Consider the following 18,222-nt stretch of genomic DNA (forward strand, 5'->3'; position numbering starts at 1 on the left):
CTCAGGCACCTGGTGCAGGCTATGGCTGTGGCCATGGCCGTGGGGGGGCTGGGGGGCCAGCGTGCCCACCTACCTCGAACTGCTGGCACTTGCGCCGGAGGATGCTGACCTCGTTGGCCTGCAAGGGGGCCACGTTCTGCTTCACCTGGATGGCCAGCTTCTTGGTGGTCGTCCACTGCTCCGGCAGCTCCTGCAGACAGCACAGCCACGCCTTTCCTCCTCGCCCGAACCCCCTTGCCGTCATGAGTGCCACAGCCCAGGGCAGCCTGGGTGCACCCCCGGTGGCCTCCGGGAGCCCAAATGTGCCAGCAGCTCCAATGCCCAACCTGGGGACCACCCTGGGTGCTTCTGTCACCAGAACTGCCCCATCCGCGTGTGCTTCCGGCTCAATCCACATGTGTGTACACACATGTTAATACATCCCTTTGCTGGGTGCCTCACGTGTGCACATGCAAGTATTAAGTTCCCTGTTTATGCTCAGGTATACGTACATGCTCACACATGTACATTCCCTGGCTGTGTGCTTCATGTGTGCATGTGCACGTAGCACACTGCCCAGTGTATTGACTCCTCCGTGTGTTTGCACACGCGTGGGTGTTTCTGTGCACGTGTGCAGGTAAAGTTCCCAGGTGGTGCCAGGGGCTGTGTCTGCGCACCTGCAGCTTCACGTGGGCCTCCTCGGGCAGCTCCTCGCCGTAGGTCCTCAGCAGTTCGATGGTCTGCTTCAGCGGTTCGAACATGCGGTCAGTGGCCACCTGCCGCTCCTTGACCTTCATCAGGTGCCCCATGACCTCCACCAGCCCGTCGTAGTCGCCCTCCTTGATGGGCTTCTTCAGACCGGCCCGGGCCACCTTCATGAAGTTCTCCAGGTCGGCGAGACTGCAGACGGGCAGGGCCGGTGGGTGGGGCTGCCGTGTCCCGCCCCACCCCGCCCCGCGGCCCAGGTCCCCGCGCACCTGTTGATGACGTGGTCACTCAAGTGCCGCTTGAACATGAGGCTCCAGCGGCGGATGGTGTTGAGCAGCGCCTGCTTGAAGGGGCGGCAGTCGCTCTGCAGCCAGCCGTGGAAGACCTTGGTGTTCTCGCAGCGCGACACCTCCTCGTACAGCTTCTCATACGAGTCAATCTGTGGAGACGCCTCGTCACCCACCGGGAAGGAGACAGGGCTCCCAGGGCTGGAGTGGCTGCGCCGCCCCTGGCCCCCCACGTGGGCAGAGCATGTCCAGCTACGACGGCACGTTCACAGCACCCCAGAGGCATCTATCGGGTGGGGGTGCGGGGATGGACCCCCCAGCCAGTGCTCCTCCACCCACCCACGCAAGGAAGCCGGGTGGGAGGTTGGGTGGAGCCGCGTTCACGGAACCACACCAGCCTGCAGGTCCAGTGGCCTGCGTGTGGGCCCAGACCCCCAGGAAGCATGGCCCTGCATGGCTTCGCCTCTGTGTGGCCTTCCTGGTGTGGCCTTCCCCTTGGGACCTGAGTCCCCCACATTTCCCCTAGCAGCTGTCCCCTGCTCTGCTGGTCTCCCCAGCCCGAGCAACAGCAAAACCCACTGGGTGACACAGTTCCCACAGCCGCCGTCAGCCCGGGCCCGAGGGGGCTCTGGAGGGAGGGAGGGCAGCAGGGCGCGGGGCGGACGCACCTGCTCCTGGAACTGGGCGAGGGTGGGTGGCGACGCGGGGATGCTGTCCTCAAGCCGGCCCTCCAGCTCCTCGGCCGACACGGGGCGCCCGTATGTGAGGAAGTTCTTCATGAACTCCTGCGGGTCGTCCATCCACAGATACGAGTATTTCTCCAGCGAGTCCTGGTACTCCTCGGCCTCCTTCATGGCGCCCAGCACCAGGTTGGACAGCTCCTCCCGCATGTCCATGAGGTCCGTGAGATCCTCCAGGTCTGTCTGTGGGCAGCAGTGGGCCACGGTGAGCACCGGCAGGTGCCCTGCCCGGGGTGCAGGAAGTGGGGTCCTCGGCCCATCTGCAGGCCCCCCCAACCTAAGAACCTGCCCACAGGAGTCAGCCCTGCAGCTGGGCCCAGCCCACACTCAGCACTGTGTGACCATGCCCGCAGCGGCCAGCCGTGCAGACACTCCCGGAACCGATGGAGCTCAGCACCTGGTGGACGTTGCTGCAGGTGTGTGTGTGTGTGTGTGTGTGTGTGTGTAGGGGGGTGTGGCTGAAATCCCTGGGAAGGGCGGCGCCCACCTTGTAGTTGAAGCGGCCCTTGGACAGCCGTGGGATGAGCTTGGCCGCGTTGTAAATGTCGTTGACCAGTCCCTCGAGGAGCACCAGGAAGCCCTGGTCGGCGCCCACCTCCAGGGACGGGTTGAAGGTCAGCCCATCCTCGTTCAGCTCCAGGCGGACCTCAAAGAGCGGTGCGATGCCCTCCTGCCCGGCACCAGGGACAGTCACGGCCTCGCCGGCCCGCAGCAGAGCCCCCGAGGCCCATGGCTCCTGTGCCCCTTGGACGACCACACCCGCCTCACTGGGGAACTGGGGGGCTCAGGCAGCAGCAGCATGGACGCTGTGAAAAGGGCACTGAAGGGCCCCCCGTACCCCAGAGAGGTTGGGCGTACGTACTCATACCCTGTCTGCTGTGGGAGCCCCGAGGACGGGCAGCCTTGACTGGGAGGTCACAGAGGGCACAACTTGCACCTGTGACACCCCAGAGACACCCATGAGATCTGCAGGTGCACACCCATGCACGCCGTGCAGAGGCCTGACCCCGGGCTGCACAAACAGCCAGAACTGCGGCAAACGTGGCGACCCCAGGGCTTTTCCAGAAGGACACGCTGATGGTGGGGGCACGGTGTGGTCATGAGCATGCTTGGACGCTACTGGGGACTGGCCAGTCACTTGCTGTTGGAGATGCCGACCCTCAGGGTGACCCCACCACAACGGCACTTCTGAGGCCACATGTTGGGCTATTTCCCCAATTCAGAGCAGCCTGGAGTTCAGCTGAAGAGCCAGGGGTCAGGGTCCTGGTGGGCACGGTTTACAGGGGGGGGGGTGACTCTGCGGGCCTGTGCAGGGGTGGCACTCCAACATCAGCCAGCATGTCCCGGGGACTCCAGGTGAGAAGGGCTCTGGCTGGGGCACGTGTCTGGGGTTCCGGCAGGGCACTCACGTGGAAGATCATGTTGTCCGTGAGGTAGCCGAGAGACTTGCGGATGAAGGAGTCGAAGCCCTCCAGGACCATGTGGTCCACATAGTTGACGTACTCTTTCCAGGATGCCGAAGCCACGTCTGCCCGGAACAGCTCCGAGTTCTCCTGCAGGGGCGGTCACACGGGGGCGCCCTCGCTCCTCTGTCCATCTGGGGCTCAGCAGTGACCCTTGTCCTTGTCTCCACACTGACTCCTCGGCCAGCTGGGGATTCTGGGACCACCCAGTGTGCTGCTTTCTCCGGGTCATTGGGTCTGGGTCCAGCTCCGATGCTTGGGCGAACCCCACTCAACCCGTCTCAGCTGCGGCCCAGGGACACACCTTAGCAGCCAGTTCTTTGGAGCTGAATAGAGTGCATGCGCGCGCGCGCGCGCACACACACACACACACACACACGCACGCATGCACGCTCAATCATTCACACACATATTCACATACGGTCATCATACACACACTCACATTTGCTCCCCACACTCACATTCAGATACTTGCTCACGCAAACTCACATGTACACCACTCTCACTCATATACACTTACACACATGATCATGTTCACACATTCACCATGCTCACAAACATACACACGCTCACATTCACTATCATACTCACATTCCCACACATACACTCACATTCACACACACACACTCATGCTTGCATTCACACATTCACTCACACATGCATGCTCACACACTCTCTCACACTTGCATGCTCACACACAGCTCACTCACACTTTCACAAACACACACACACCTCTCACACACTCACACACATGCTCACCCACACATGCACGCTCACACACAAGGTTCACTCACACACTCACACACACTCACAGGTTCTCACACATGTCACTCACGCTCACACACATGCTTACTCACACATGGCTCACTCACACATGCTCAAACATGCTTACACATACGCTCACTCACATGCTCACTCACGCTTACTCACACGACTCACTCACACATGCTCAAACACACTTACACATATGCACGCTCACACATGCACTCTAACTCACATGCTCACACATGCTCTCTCACATACACACACTCACACAAGCTCTCACACACTCACTCGCACGTACTCACACACTTGCCTTCCAGCAGCTCATCCTGGGAACAAGACTTGGGGACCTGCCCCTACGAAGCTCAACCCCCCGGCTGGGCACCCACCAGCACCATGGCCTGGATCCTGGCGCCCGCCTCCTTGATGGCCGTGTAGCGCCTGGTGAGGTTCATGGCCCTCCCATCCAGGTCCAGCAGCGCCTCCTTCTTGCCGTCCTTCCTCTCGAACATGGGGTTGGCCGACCACTCCTGAGGGACCGAAGTGTGGCAGGAGAGGTGCACAGGGGGCCAGGGAGCGCTCCTCAGCACCCAGAAAGGTAACGGGGTCCCCAAGGCAGAGGCTGGGGCGAACATGTGGGAACACCTCTGCCCAGAAGCCTGCCGGGGGCAGGGCGGCAGGAACAGTGGAGGGAGGCCCTGTGCGTCTGTGGGCCCCCAAACGCGCCAGTGCCCTTGAGTGCCATGAGCCCCACAAAGCCCACAAGGCTAAAAGTAGTCACACACCCATGAGACCCCCCCAGCCCTGAGTCCCCACATCCGAGTCCCCACACACCCGTGAGTCCCCCCACACACCCGTGAGTCCCCCACACACCCGAGTCCCCCACACCTGTGAGTTCTCCCACACACCTGTGAGTCCCACACACACCCTCGTGAGTCTCCCACACACCCCCATGAGTCCCCCACAAACCCCCGTGAGTCCCCATACACACCCATGAGTCCCCCGCACAGCCCAGGTGTCCCCAGCCAGCCTCCCGGCCAGGCACCTGCATGGCGTGAGAGATGCCCTCGATGTTCTGCTTCGTCTTCTGCACCCGGTTCTGCAGGTCATGCAGGATCTCCCGCATCTCCTGGATGTACTCGAAGACACCTGGAGGCCCCCGGCCATGGCTCAGACCCCTGGCCAGGCCGAGGGTCCCTGGGAGTGGAGCGGGCGCAGGGCCTACCGTTCCCGTTCCAGAAGAGCGTGGACTCTGCGCGCAGCAGCTTGACATCGATGGCCTCCAGCTCCGCCTTGATGAGTGGGAGCTCCACACCGATCACCGTTTTCTTTATCTGCGAGCACAGCCCCGTGAGTCCCCCAGTGGCCACCGAGATGCGTGGGGACTTTCAGTGAGGCCTCACCTGGCGGTGGGTGGGAAAATCGTGCCTTTTGATTGGGGGCCACACCCAGCTCTGCACTCAGGGCCACTCCCTGGGGGATTCGGGGGGCCACGTGGGGGGCTGGGGATGGGACTCGGGTCAACTGTCTTACGGCAAACGCCCACCTGCTGTGCTCTGGCTCCGGCCCGGATCTCAGCTTTAGAGGGGTGGGGGGTGGTTCTGGGAATCAAACCCGACGGTGCTTAGGGGCTCTTTCTGGCTCTTCCTGGCACTGGGCTCAGGAGTGAGGCCTGGCGGTGCCCGGGAGCTCGGAAGAGCCTGAAGCCCGGGGACCTGAACTCCTGAACTGATCTGTTGGCCAGGAATCTGTGCCGAGCCTGAAACCACATAAGGACCCCCAAGCCCACTAGGAGTGATCCCCGAACACGAGCTACGAGCCAGTACCAAGCACTGCCAGGTGTGGCCCCAAAACAAAAAACAGACCCCAAACAAAGCTCTTTCTTACCACAGGGTGGCGTGAAAGTAAAGGAATGTGCAAAATGCAAAAGTCAAGGCCTGTGTGGGCCAAACTGGACTTGGCTCTGACAAAAGGGACAGCCAGAGCTCAACGCGTTTCAGGGCTAAGACACTTGCCTGGCATGTACCTGGGCCAGGCTCGGTCTCGGCGCTGCTAGGTGCAGCCCTGGAGGCCCCCAGGAAGAGGAGGTGGGGGACGCCCAGGGCAGTTCACCGGCGGCACCCTCAGGCCCTCTCACTGGACCACCAGCCCATTGGCCGAGAATCACCAGTGGGACCCTCAGGTCTCCTTAGCATCAGTTGGGAAAGTTCCCAAAATTCTTTTATTAAAAGAAAAAAAGTTTTGTTTTGCTCTTTTGTGGGCCACATCCGGAGAGGCCTGGGCCTGCTACTGCTCTGCAGCTGGGGTCACTCCTGGCGGACCTCAAGAGAACCTTTGGGGCATCTTCAGTCTTGGTTTAGGCCCATGCAAGGTGGGCCCCCTAACCACTCTACCATCTCTTGGCCTCAGAACTATCTTTTTTTTCTTTTTGGGTCACACCTGGCAATGCACAGGAGTTAATTCTGGCTCTGCACTCAGGAATCACTCCTGGCAGTATTGGGGGACCATAGGGGATGCTGGGAATCAAACCCGGGTCAGATGCATGCAAGGTAAACACCCCACCCTCTGTACTGTCGCTCCAGCCCCCTCAGAACTATTTTTTTTAATTAGAAATCATATAGGTAAAAAAAAAAAAAAGAAATCACATAGGTGACTGGGGGCTTATTGGACTCAGACCCTCCGCCCCATTGAGACCCTAAAACTGGACGTGGGGTTGTGCTCCCAGGGGATGAAGTCTGGGAGTCACTAAGTTCACAGGTCAGAGGAGAGGGTCCCCATGGACCCTCCTCCAGTCTATAGTGTACTTATCCTTGACCCTGACTTTCAGAAGAGTCTGGGGTGCAGAGCCGTGGAGAAGGCGCCTGGCACCTTGGCGAAGTAAAAGCGTGCCCCGCCGTCTGCGTCCGCTCTGAGCGAGGCCCACCTCATTGTACCAGCCGACGATGAGCTCCAGGTTGCCTACGAACTTGCGGAAAGTCTCGTTCTGCGAGAAGAGGCTCTCGGCGCTCTCCGGGATGTCCTCCTGGTGCTCGAATATCAGGTACTTCACCTCCCGCAGCACCGCCACCAGCTGGGGCAGACGGGCATGGGTCAGACCCCTCCGCAGCCGCTGCGTGTCACCTGCACTGTGCTCTGTGCACCCTGCCCTCTGCCAGCCCCGTTCCACTGTGCTCTGGTCTCAGCCCCTCAGCCCGTGTCCAGGATGCCGTCCCCGGCCTTGTGTGGAGATTAGGGCGCTGGCTCACACAGCCTCTCGCCTCTACCCATGCATGGAGCAGGCCACATTTATGTCCTAAACTGACCCCCGCTCCCATAGGGGTCACTCCAGGGGCTGGTGAGGCCTAGCAGGGAGGCACTTGGGGCCAGCCCGAGCTCAGGGCTGTGTGCATGTGTGTGCACATGTATGCGTTTGCATGTGTGTGCATGTGTGTATGTGTATGCATGTGCGCATATGTGCATATGTGTACATGCACATGTGCACATGTGTGCGTACATGCTTGTGTGCATATGTGCATACGTGTGTGTGTGTGTGTGTGTGTGTGTGTGTGTGTGTGTGTGTGTACGGCTTGCGGCTCAGCCAGCGTTGTGGTCTCTCCTCCTCACTCCCCTCCTGCCCTGTCCGGGGAGGGCCTCCTCAGAGCACCCGCTTGGCTGTAGAACTGGCCCCTGTGGTCCTCGTCGGGCACCCACCGCCTTGCTGAAGTTGACCTGGATGAGCCTGGTGTTGGGGTCACGCTGGATGAGGGGCTGGCCCAGGTTGAAGTGGCAGTCGGCGTCCACGCGGCCCACCCACTGCATGTACGTGTCCTCACGGTACCGCCGCAGGAGGTCCATCATCTCATCGTACTTCTTATACACGAGCTTGGCCTCCACGCTGGACATGGCCCTGAGCACGGACACGGAGTCGCGCCCACCTGCCCTGTACCTGCCCGCTTCTCTCTGCTGGCTCCACTGGGGGTACGCTCTAATCCAGGGCTCCCCCAAGACTGACCACCAAAGGGGGGGCAAGCCAGCGCCCTCCCAGAAGCACTGACCCAGAGGGTGGGGCACTAAGGAGTTGGCAAGAGGGGTCTCGGGAACCACGCTGACACGGAGAAGCACAGCCCACCCAGGGGAGGTGAGGGGCAGCCTCCTCCACCCCACCTCCTCCCTTCCCCTCTTCCCCTTCCTTCCTCCCCTTCCCCCACCCCCCTTCTCTTTCCTTCCTCCTCCTCCCCTTCCCCCCACCCCCCTTCTCTTTCCTTCCTCCTCCTCCCCCTCCCTGCCCTCCTCCCCACTTCCTTCTCACCCTTCCCCTCCCTTCCGCTCCCCGCCCACGCCCGCCTCCGCCCAGGTGGACTCACGGGTGGTCAACAATCTTAATGTCCCTCATGGGGGCCTCCAGTCTCTCCTGCAGCTCCAGGCTCCACTTGAGTTGCCCGGCCACGGGGGGCATGTTCTTGTGGATGGGGGGGATGTTGCCGGCGGCAGAGGCGGCCACCTGTGCATCGTACAGGATCTTGCCGTTGTCCAGCTCCGTGTTGAGCATGTCCAGCATCACCGAGTACCGGGGCACCACCTCGGCGAGGATCAGGGGCCGCTCCAGGAGGCCCCCGCACATGTACAGGAGCTGGGCGACAGGAGGGACACCCACCCTCAGGGCTGAGGGAGCGCGTGGGAGCTCAAGGCCACCCAGCCCCACGGCGGAGGGGAAGGACCTGGGGTTGCCTAAACGGAGGCCCTCAGCCAGGGGGTCCGGGTCTGCGGTGGAACTGGGCTCCTCCTGGGCCTTCTGGGGGTGTCACCACTCCCTGGGGACCCTCTCTGACCCCATGTACAGCAGGCCCTCTGCCATCCCTAGACTGCAGCTCCACGCGTGCCCGTGGACAGAGCTCGACCTTAGGCACCTGACGTCATCTTGGGAAGCTGCATGGGCACCCCACTGGGAGGACCCACCAGGGGCCCCCAACATTTCTCTCACAGCAAGAAAGGCTGGGCCCCAGGGTCACCGAGCTGCACCTCCGGGAGCAGAGGAGGAGGGGGTGGGACAGTGACACAGATCCCAGGACCATGTTCTGCTGGGAGCCTCGTGGGGGCTGCAGGGAGTGTGGGCGACAGGACCCTCCCTAGAGACCCATGGTGGGCCAAGCTGACTCAGCATGGGCCCCCACCCCCGAACCGGTTGAGCCCAGGATGGGAGGCCTGTGGCCCTTGGGGACAGCCCATGAGTGAAGCCCCATCCGAGAACCAGAAGGAACCAATTCTGCCAACAAGCAGAGCGGGCACAGTGCCAAGGACGAGACCCCGGGCACCTCCACTCTGCAGGAGCCAGCGTGACCCCCACACGCATGTGGATGGATGTCGGCGTGTGGCGGCTACGACAGTGACAGGCTACAGCCGGAAACTCCGCAGAAGCCCCCAGGCAGTCTTGGTTCCCAGCCTCTTACTGCTGCGGCCAGGACGGGGTGAGCTGGGCACCCTGGGAAAAGAGGCTGTCACGGGGTGGGGGGGGGGACCTGGCCAGGTGGCTCAGCTGCCCACAAGTCTGAGATCTGGCAAATGGCAAGGAAGGCTGGTGTGCAAGAGCCTGGATGGGGCTGGGGGCTGCCTGTGTGCCCCCTCAGGCCCACTGCTCGAGGATCCCAGGGAGGGCGTGCGACCCATGAGCTGGCCTCAGTCCTGCCCAGCATCAGTACAGCAGCCTTGCCCTCTGACTTTTGTTCCTTTTTTTGTTGTTGTTCATTTTTTTGGGGGGGTCACACCCGGCGATGCTCAGGGGTTACTCCTGGCGGTATTCGGGGGACCATATGGGATGCCGGGGATTGAAGCCAGGTTGGCCGCATGCAAGGCAAACACCCTCCCCGCTGTGCTATATAGCTCCAGCCCCTTTTGTTCCTTTTCGCTCCTTTAAAATTCTGGGGCGCTGTCCAGGAGGACCCAGCAAACCATTCTGCGTGCACCAAAGGGTGAGTGGAGCAGCTCACGGCCAGCTCCAGGCTTCGTGGCCTCCGATTCCGAGGGCGCTGTGGAGGGGCTATCCTTCCTGGCCCAGGGCCCGACCTCGAAACGCAGGTACCAATCAGCTCAGCTCTGGGTTCTTGGCACCAGTGGGGGCCCCAGCCCCTACCTTGGCACAGCACTCGATACAGCAGCAGTCGTCAAATCCCTGGGAGAAGAGTGTGGCCAGCCGCCGGTCCAGGTCCTTAATTTTGGTCTCAAAATCAGCATAATCCTCATCAAAGCTCTGAAGTGCATAAAAGTCCGCATGCTGTCTGTCGCCCGTCACAAGGCAGGTGCTACCCCCAGGACTGCGGCTGTGCCCAAGTTCTGTGCCTGCCCTCGGGCATTTGTCCAGGCCCTGTGCAGCAGTGTGGGGCTCCCCATGGCCCCGGTCGGAGCAAGGCAACAGCAGGGAGGGTCTTGGCCTCGCACACAGCCAACCTGCATTCCATGCCCTGTACCCCGTATGGTCCCTGAGCACCAGCAGGTGTGTCCCCCAAACACACACACAGTGTAGGGACCCCCATGCCTGTAGCTGCCTCTCCCCCTTCTGGGGCAGCTGCCCAGGAAACTGCCCAGCCACCTGCTGACCTGGTCTCCAGGGTCCAGTGGGTCATATTTGCATTCAGCAAACACTTTCACCAGCTCGAAGACCTCGTCGTAAATCTGAGTGATGGCTCTTCCCAGGATGTTTCCCCGCACCCCTCCCAGCTCGATCTTCTCCAGCTTCAGAAACTCAATCGCTGTTTTGTAAAGGTTCTGGGGGAGGGGACCAAGTGGTCGTACCAGGGGAGGACACTTGCCTTCCACATGGTCGACTGGGGTTCTACCCCCAGCACCCCATACGGTTCCATGTCCCCACCCTGAGCACCACCAGGTATGGGAGAGAAACAGCCCAGTGCATGAGTTCCTGCCCTGCCCTGTGGTTCCATTCCCATGGCTCTGCCTCTCAGATGTGGCGTCACACCTGCTGCTTCTGTCCATCCAGAACCACCGGGCCCTGTTCCATCAGACATCCCTACCCAAGTCCAGCCTGCAATCCACACTGTGGCCCCAACGAGCCCCCATGTGCGACCCTGCAATAAGGTGGCCATCACCGCAGTGAGGGCGGTTCTGAAAAAGCTTCAAAGGAGAAGCAAAACCGAGGTTCAGTGGCCTCCCCATTTGAACGGGCGATGCAGGGTCACTGCCCCCAAAGGTCTACGGCCGAGGATCAGGAGAGTGGACCACCACTGCCCCCTCCTTCCCCAACTGCGCCCCAAGCCTCTTTCCCATATGCCATCCAGCCCCAACCCCAAAGTGCTTCCTGGGATCCCACAACCCGGGTCCTGCTCCCTCGCCTGACCTTGGGCCTCGGCAGTGTCACCAGCAGGGGACAGGTCCCGGATGCAGGGACGTTGCAGCCCAGGGACTCCCATGTCCATGTGGTGCATGGACCGTTGCATCCCCATCCCTCAGGGGTGGGGAGGGGGAGAACGCGGGCAGGCCAGCCTTACCTCGATGGTCTGCAGGCGATGAAAGAAGGAATTCATTCTGGAAAAGGCCAAGGAAGAAGGGAACTCCCAAGGCACCGGGTCCTTGTCCTGGACAGAGCAGGGGCGTCACCTCAAGGTCCCCTCACTACTCGCCACGCCCCCAGTCGCTGCCCTGCTTCACATCACTGTCCTCGCCCCCTCCTCCCCCCACTCCTTGCCAGCCTCGCCCATGTGCGCCTGTGGCCTCAGCACCTTGAAGAAGCGTCCCATGTGCGTGCAGCAGTGACTGTAGGCGTGGTACAGGCCCTGGAGTACGGCCACCGACTGTGAGATGCCCACCAGCACCTCCTCGATCTCGCCCTGCAGCCCTTTCAGCACCTCCTCCGGGCTCAGGAACGTCCTCGTCTGAGGGGAGAGGGCATGCCCTCTTGACCACCGGGCCTGTCCCCGTGCCAGTCCATCCCCAGCCTGCCGCTCCTTTGGGGGCCCTCAGCCAGTGCTCAGGGGAAGAGGCTTAGGGTGTGGGCGCTCTGGGGGAGGGACGCCAGACCCACCCCAGCCTGGCAGCATCTGCTCCGCGGAGGGGGGTGGCCCCACAGAGCCCCTCTGGGGGAGCAAGAACCCTCAGCAGGGCGGGGCTGGCACTGCCCAGGACTTGCGGCCCGGGGCCACTACCATCTCGATGAGCAGGTTGCAGAACTCCTGCAGGATGACGATGATCCGAGACGGCGTGTTGTAATGCTCCGAGTTGGCCCAGATGAAGCCGATGGTGAACAGCACCTTGGCGATATAGGTGGGGACCTGCGGGGACACACCGGGTCGGAGGCGGGCAGGGGCGGGTCCTGGCCCTGGCCCCGCCCCGGAAGTGACGCACGCACGTTGCTGAAGTCCGTCTGCTCCATCTCTTCCAGCAGGATGCGCAGCGGCTTCAGGTACAGGACCACGTCGTTGGCTTCCTTGAGGCCTGAGCAGGCGAGCGGATGCTGGTTCCCGGCCGGGTCCACTCTCCCGCCCGGTGACCCCGGGAGTGACGAGCCCCGCCCCTGCAAGGCCACTGCTCACCCTCAGTGACGTTCAGGTAAACGTTCTGCAGAGCCGGCCAGTAGCAGCTCTTGGCCTTCTCCAGAATCTCGACGATCTTGTTCACTTTGGGCCGGTTGAGCTGCGAGGGCGACAGGCGTGTCAGCCCCCGGGCATTGGCGGCGCCCCCTGCCACGGTGGGCGCCCCCGCACCTGCTCGTGGATGCACTTGAGGTTCATGAGGCGCGAGTCCCAGAAGTCGAACTCGACGCTGGGCAGCGGGTGCAGCCCCTCCAGCAGCATCTGCGCCGAGTCCTTGCTCAGCACGTCCCGGATCTGGTGCGTCCAGTCGATGATGATGGTCTCGATGGAGTGCAGCAGCGAGTTGTCCATGGAGGAGGGGATCCTGCGGGCCAGCCCGGTCAGAGGCACCGCCGGCGCCCGTGCTCCTCCTGTGGACCCTCAGCAGCCCCCCAGGGGAGGCCCAGAGGAAGGCCGTCTCACAGCGGGAGGGTGCTGCCCGCTCTGCTGGTGGGGCCACCCCAGCATCTCCACATACCTGAAGGCTCCACGCCCTGCCCAGTTCCGTGGACTGGGGAGGGCAGGGACGCCAAGGCCACACTGGAGGACTCAGGGGCCAGGGGACGGTTTGCCTGTGCGCAGCCCCCCCAGAAGCTGCCCTTTGTCGTGCCCCAACTCTCAAGTGGTCACCCTATCATGCTGTGTCCCCTCAGAAGCCCCTCACCCAGCACACGTGTCCCTGGGGACCCTGCTGAGACACCCCCCCCCAAAGCTGGATGTCCCCAGCCCTAGATGGACTGCGGGATGACCTGGTGGGGGAGGTACGGGACCCAGTGCACCTGTGGAAGCAGGGCCAGAGCTGGCACCTGGGGTTTTGGGCTGAGTCTTATGCCATGGTTACCTTCAGGGTCAGCTCTGGGGGTCAGGCAGCATCAGGCATGGGGCAAGGGGGGATCGGAGGGTGTGAGAGCGATGGGATGCTGGGTCTGGGGAACAGAGGCGCGGACCTATCACATCTAGGGGCGGGGCCTATCATTTATGAGGGCGGGGCTTATCACATCTAGGGGCGGGGCCTATCACCTCTAGGGGTGGGCTTACCAGCTCTGGGGCGGGGCTACCAGCTCCGGGGCGGGGCCAGCCAGGGGGCAGAGCCGTCAGGGCAAGGTCATGGAGGAAGCAGGAGGGAGTGGACTGGGTGGGCGGGGCAGGGGCGGTGTCTACCTCTCCATGGACTCCAGCGTGCCGTCCAGGCTCTCCAGGTGCTCGGGGATGGGCAGCAGCGTCTTGCCCTTCACCTTGCCCCCCATCACAAACATCTCATTCTTGAGCCGGTGGGCCTGCTTAACGATGTCCTCCGAGACCACCCGGGGCCAGCCGCTCGTGTTCTCACTCTGGCTCAGCAGTGGGTAGAGGACCTGAGGGAGGGAACCAGGCTGAACCCCTCTTCTGAGGCAGGAGGAGGTGGGGCGGGATGGGGTGCAGACCCAGGGCTGAGATCAGGCTTCTGCACGGCCAAGGGCACGTGTGCCCCCCAAGCACCCCGGCTGCATCTCCTGACCCCCCGCCTCAGGCTGGGACTGCCTTTTCCAAGGTGCTGAAGATAACTGAGGGCTCTGGGGTCCTTTTGTCTCAGCTCCCCCGTCACACTGGAGGAGGCTGAGAGGCAGCTTGGGTCCCTAAGGACAGACCAAAGCACCCGTATACCTGCTATGCCCACCTCATGCCGCTGGGGGGGCCGGAGGCCTATGGGCATGGGCTCCCCCAGCCTGGCTCAGGGTCCTGGTGCTGCCCAGAGGGAGTGAGCTGGCCGTAGTGGGCTGGGTGCCTTACCGCGCCCCTCCCCCCCGCTGCTGGAAGGGTAGGGCTCCCCGCGGTGCCTGAGCCAGGGGCACCTACCTCCTCCACCACCGCGATCAGATGCTCCACGGGCATGGGGCTGATGTCCCCGAACAGCAGCTTCTCCTTGAAGGTGTCCTTGCGCAGGCTCTCGGGCACTTTCTTGATGAAGTAGACGCCCTTGGTCTTAAGGCTGGCGGGGAAGCCCAGGCAGGGCACGATCAGGCCGGCCGGGTTCAGCGTCAGTACCAGCACCTGAGTGTCCGGCTTCTCCAGGAAGTCGGTGAAAATGGCCACATTCTCCTCCGAGCTCAGCATCTTGTTCCACCGGTCGGGCTTGAACCTGAGGATGCTGCCCGACACAGCCTCCAGGTACTCCAGCCGCACGTCCTGGGTGATGGTCATGGCGCGGCCTTGTCCTGCACGGGGAGCACAGTGGGAGTAGCTCCATTTCCCAGGCTCTGGCGAGTTTCCTGCTCCCACAAAGCCCCCTCGAGAAGGGGCGGCTGGGGGCTGGATAGCACAGCGGGTAGGGCATTTGCCTTGCACGTGGCCGACCCAGGTTTGATTTCCAGCATCCCGTATGTCCCCTGGGCACCGCCAGGGGTAATTCCTGAGTGCATGAGGCAGGAGTAACCCCTGTGCATTGCTGGGTGTGACCCAAAAAGCAAAAAAAAAAAAAAAAGAGAGAAGGGGCGGCTTTGGGCGGGGAACAGGGAGAGCTGGAACCAGCTCCCCCATGGGCTGCCCCTGAGGAATGTGGCCACACCACAGTGGGGGCGCCTTTGTACTTGTGCCCACAAAGCTGAGGAGGCTGGAGAACAGGACGAGGATCAGGACGGTTGGTGTGTGGGTGCAGGGGGGCCCAGGAAGACACTGCACCCCAGCTATCGGCAAGCTCAGAGAAGGGGGATGGCCCGTGAGCACTGTGGGGGGCCCTGGCCAGGCGCACCCAACTTGGTTTTGGTTTTCGGATCACACCCGGTGATTTACTGCTGCCTCTGGCTCAGGGATCACTCCTGGGCGGGCTTGGGGGAACCGTATGGGGATCAAACCTGGGTCGCCCACATGTAAAGCAAGTGCCTCACCCACTGGACTGTCACTCTGGCCTTGCACCCAAAACTCCTGCCTGCCCAATCAGATGTCCATGAGCAGAGTTGACCTCAGGCCTGCCCACGGCTCCTTGGGATGGGGGTCCCCTGCCGGAGCTCTTGCCGGCGGCTGGGGGAGTCGTGGCAGAGCAGCCCCCGCACAGGGATGCCCCAGAATTCACCCAAACGGTGTTTCAAGACTGAGCCACTGTGGAGCAGAGTCAACGGCTCAGCGTGGTCCAGGAGCGCCCCCAGGTGGGCGGATCATACCAGCCCCTGAGCCCCTGCAGAGGCAGCTTGGGCGCCCCCATCCAACTCTGTGATGCCCACCCCCCCGAAATCAGGACCTTCTCCCCAGCCCCGTCGAGGTGCAGCAGGGATGTGGGGGAGCTCTTGTCTTGGAACCAGCTTACTCTGAGCCTGAGGAGGGGCTCAGCGCACCCCCACATTAGGGGTGAGGGACCCCACCTCCCGTTTCTCCCACAGGTCTCTCTTCCATCCCTGGGGGTGCAGTTGGAGCCCGGGTACACAAGCAGCTCTGCCCTGGTGGTGTGCCTAGGGACGGTCAGCTCCTGGGGGCAGGGTTGGGGGCTGCCCGAGTCGTCAGTAGTCAGGGGCAGGGGACGATGGACTGGGGCATTGGGAGTCACGGGCAGCTCTGGGCGGGCAGGGGTCTCCGTCCCGGCACCCTCACACGCTAGGGGTGCTCACCAGCTCAGCACAGTTCCAGCAGTGAACGGGGGACTGCCTGGCAGCCCTTCCCACACCAGCAGAGGAAATGGCCCCTGCCACCAAGAGCTCCAACGGCCGTGGAACCTGAGGACCAGGGGCGTCTAGAACCTTCTCCGGGGGCTTGACTGACTTGAGGCAGGAAAAAAGGGCTCTGGCTCAGCTGCCCAAGGGGGAGGTCTCTTGGACCACGGGCTGTGCAAGTCAGAGTCGCGTCTGCATCCTCTTCACGCCCCACCCAGGAGCGCTGGGTCAGAACCCTGCCTCCCGCGGGCCCTTCCCGGGTTCTCCCTCGGCGAATCCCCCGGTGAGAGCGAGTGAGGTGTGAGGTGCACCCTGGCCGAGATGTCCTGGCCAGGACGGGGATCACTTGGACTCGGAGCCGAACGGAAAGGTATTATGGGCCCAACCAGCTGCCGTACCACAGGAGACCACGCACAGCAACTGCCAACGGCTGCCCGCAGACCCTCCACAACTTCCCTACGCACGGGTTGGGGGGATCGCGCTTATATAGGTTACCTGGCCCCGCCCTTGCCGTCTGATTGGGCGTGGCCCATAGTCCGCCATTCTGATTGGTCACCCGAAATGACCAATCAAATCACCTAGATAAGGACCAATCAGATGACCCGGATAAAGCCCAATTAGGGCACAGAGAGGGAACTGCAACCCAGATTTGAATCCCGGCATCACCCACGGTTCCTGCAGCGCCAGCAGGGGACACTCCTGAGCGCAGAGCCAGGCGTGGCCTCTGGACACTGCCTGGTGTGGCTCAGCTCACTCCCTCAAATATTTTTTCTTTAAAATTTGGTTGGGGGGGGGTTGTCGGAGAGATAGTACAGTGGGTAGTACCTGCCTTGCATGCAGCTGCCCTGCGCCCAGCCTCCTAGAGGTGATTCCGGTACATAGGCAGGAGCAAACCCTGAGCATCACCAGGTGTGGCCCCCAAAACAACAGCAAAAACATTTTAAAAGACCACTCAGATCACCGCTTATTTTTTTCAATTTTTAATTTTTTAAAACACCATGGTTTACAGTATTGTTCATAATACAGTTGTTACAGTCTCCCAGTGACCAACAACAAGCCCACCCCAGCTTGCCTCTACACGGCCGGATACAACTGCAGAGGGTCCCCTCTCCTCCCTGCCTCCCCCACAGAGGCAGGAGCCCAGGGAGAGGTGCTGCGGGGGCAGGGGGCTTACCTTGGTGAATTTCAGCCCTAGTTCTCTGCCTCTGGGGACAGTGTCGTCCCGGAGTTCAGGGGCTCACAACCTCCCTTGCTCCTACGGGCTGCTCCGGCCATTGTCTCTGCCCAAAGCCTGCACTGCCAGGAGTAATTCCTGAGCTCAGAGCCAGGAGTAAGCCCTGAGCACTGTCAGGATCGGCTCCCAAAACAAAAAAAATCAAGAGAACTAGAGAACTGAGCTTTCCAAACGCTGTTGGGTGGGGGAGGGGGGAGAGGCAGCCTGGTAGACAGAGCACAGTGAGGGGCCGGGCTCTTGGAGGGAGGGGCTGCAGAGCCAGAACTGTGAGCAGCCTGGGGCCTGGTCACCTGCGCCATGGTAGTAAAGGGCCATCTGGGGACACAGGGACTCTGGGTTCACTGTTTCCTGTGTAAGAAACAGAGGCTCAGTGATGTTCCGGGAGCACCCGGCCTGGAAACCACCCAGACACCAGACACCTGTGGGGGCGGGCAGCAGGTGACTCGCCCGCTCTGCTGGGGCGCCAGGGTGAGCAGCCGTGACCCCAAGAGCCAACACCTCCTGCCACCCAACTCCATGCCTGCGCTGTACCGCACTTCCCACCCTACCGAGCCAGCTCCTTCACCCCTCTTTCCCCGGAGGGTCTATCTGCTCCCAGACATTCCGGCCCCACCCAGGGTCCCTGCTCTCCGCCCCCCCCCCCCCGGCTCCCCTTCTCTCCCCACTCAGGGACCTCGCTCTTCCCACCCAGATGCATAAGGACTGTCAACAGGAAGTGCCTCATTCCCAGGGCCCTTCCCTGGGGCTCCCCCACCCTCAGACTCTTTCCTGGGGTCCCCCATGACTGTCTGTGCCCCACAGTTGGCCAGAGCGCTGCTCCATGGCGTGACAGCTGCGCTGTGCCATTCTGTTCCCACACACGTGTCACTTGTCC

The 18,222-nt window shown here is 62.1% G+C and overlaps 3 protein-coding genes across 4 annotated transcripts in view; 1 reads left to right on the plus strand and 2 right to left on the minus strand.

Moving 5' to 3' along the window:
• The window catches only part of DNAH17 (dynein axonemal heavy chain 17), a 51,661-nt gene extending 36,986 nt beyond the window's left edge, over positions 1-14,675 (minus strand). The window contains exons 1-22 of the mRNA XM_056115755.1: positions 14,331-14,675; positions 13,656-13,849; positions 12,627-12,819; positions 12,456-12,555; positions 12,272-12,357; positions 12,069-12,194; positions 11,646-11,798; positions 11,415-11,501; positions 10,510-10,677; positions 10,046-10,162; positions 8,283-8,548; positions 7,630-7,825; positions 6,863-7,009; positions 5,165-5,273; positions 4,985-5,088; positions 4,329-4,469; positions 3,124-3,267; positions 2,202-2,384; positions 1,643-1,897; positions 957-1,126; positions 657-879; positions 74-190 (exon numbers count right to left, since the gene is read on the minus strand). Coding sequence (XP_055971730.1) covers positions 74-190; positions 657-879; positions 957-1,126; positions 1,643-1,897; positions 2,202-2,384; positions 3,124-3,267; positions 4,329-4,469; positions 4,985-5,088; positions 5,165-5,273; positions 6,863-7,009; positions 7,630-7,825; positions 8,283-8,548; positions 10,046-10,162; positions 10,510-10,677; positions 11,415-11,501; positions 11,646-11,798; positions 12,069-12,194; positions 12,272-12,357; positions 12,456-12,555; positions 12,627-12,819; positions 13,656-13,849; positions 14,331-14,675 — 3,624 coding nt within the window. The remainder of the gene's footprint in view (positions 1-73; positions 191-656; positions 880-956; positions 1,127-1,642; positions 1,898-2,201; positions 2,385-3,123; positions 3,268-4,328; positions 4,470-4,984; positions 5,089-5,164; positions 5,274-6,862; positions 7,010-7,629; positions 7,826-8,282; positions 8,549-10,045; positions 10,163-10,509; positions 10,678-11,414; positions 11,502-11,645; positions 11,799-12,068; positions 12,195-12,271; positions 12,358-12,455; positions 12,556-12,626; positions 12,820-13,655; positions 13,850-14,330) is intronic.
• Positions 1-18,222, minus strand: part of CYTH1 (cytohesin 1) — a 112,915-nt gene that overhangs the window by 66,481 nt on the left and 28,212 nt on the right. The gene's annotated exons all lie outside the window — the stretch shown is intronic.
• Positions 1-18,222, plus strand: part of PGS1 (phosphatidylglycerophosphate synthase 1) — a 305,261-nt gene that overhangs the window by 51,265 nt on the left and 235,774 nt on the right. The window lies entirely within an intron of this gene.

Source organism: Sorex fumeus, unplaced genomic scaffold (genome assembly GCF_029834395.1).
Source record: "Sorex fumeus unplaced genomic scaffold, SorFum_2.1 ptg000029l, whole genome shotgun sequence".
Taxonomy (NCBI): Eukaryota; Metazoa; Chordata; class Mammalia; order Eulipotyphla; family Soricidae; genus Sorex; species Sorex fumeus.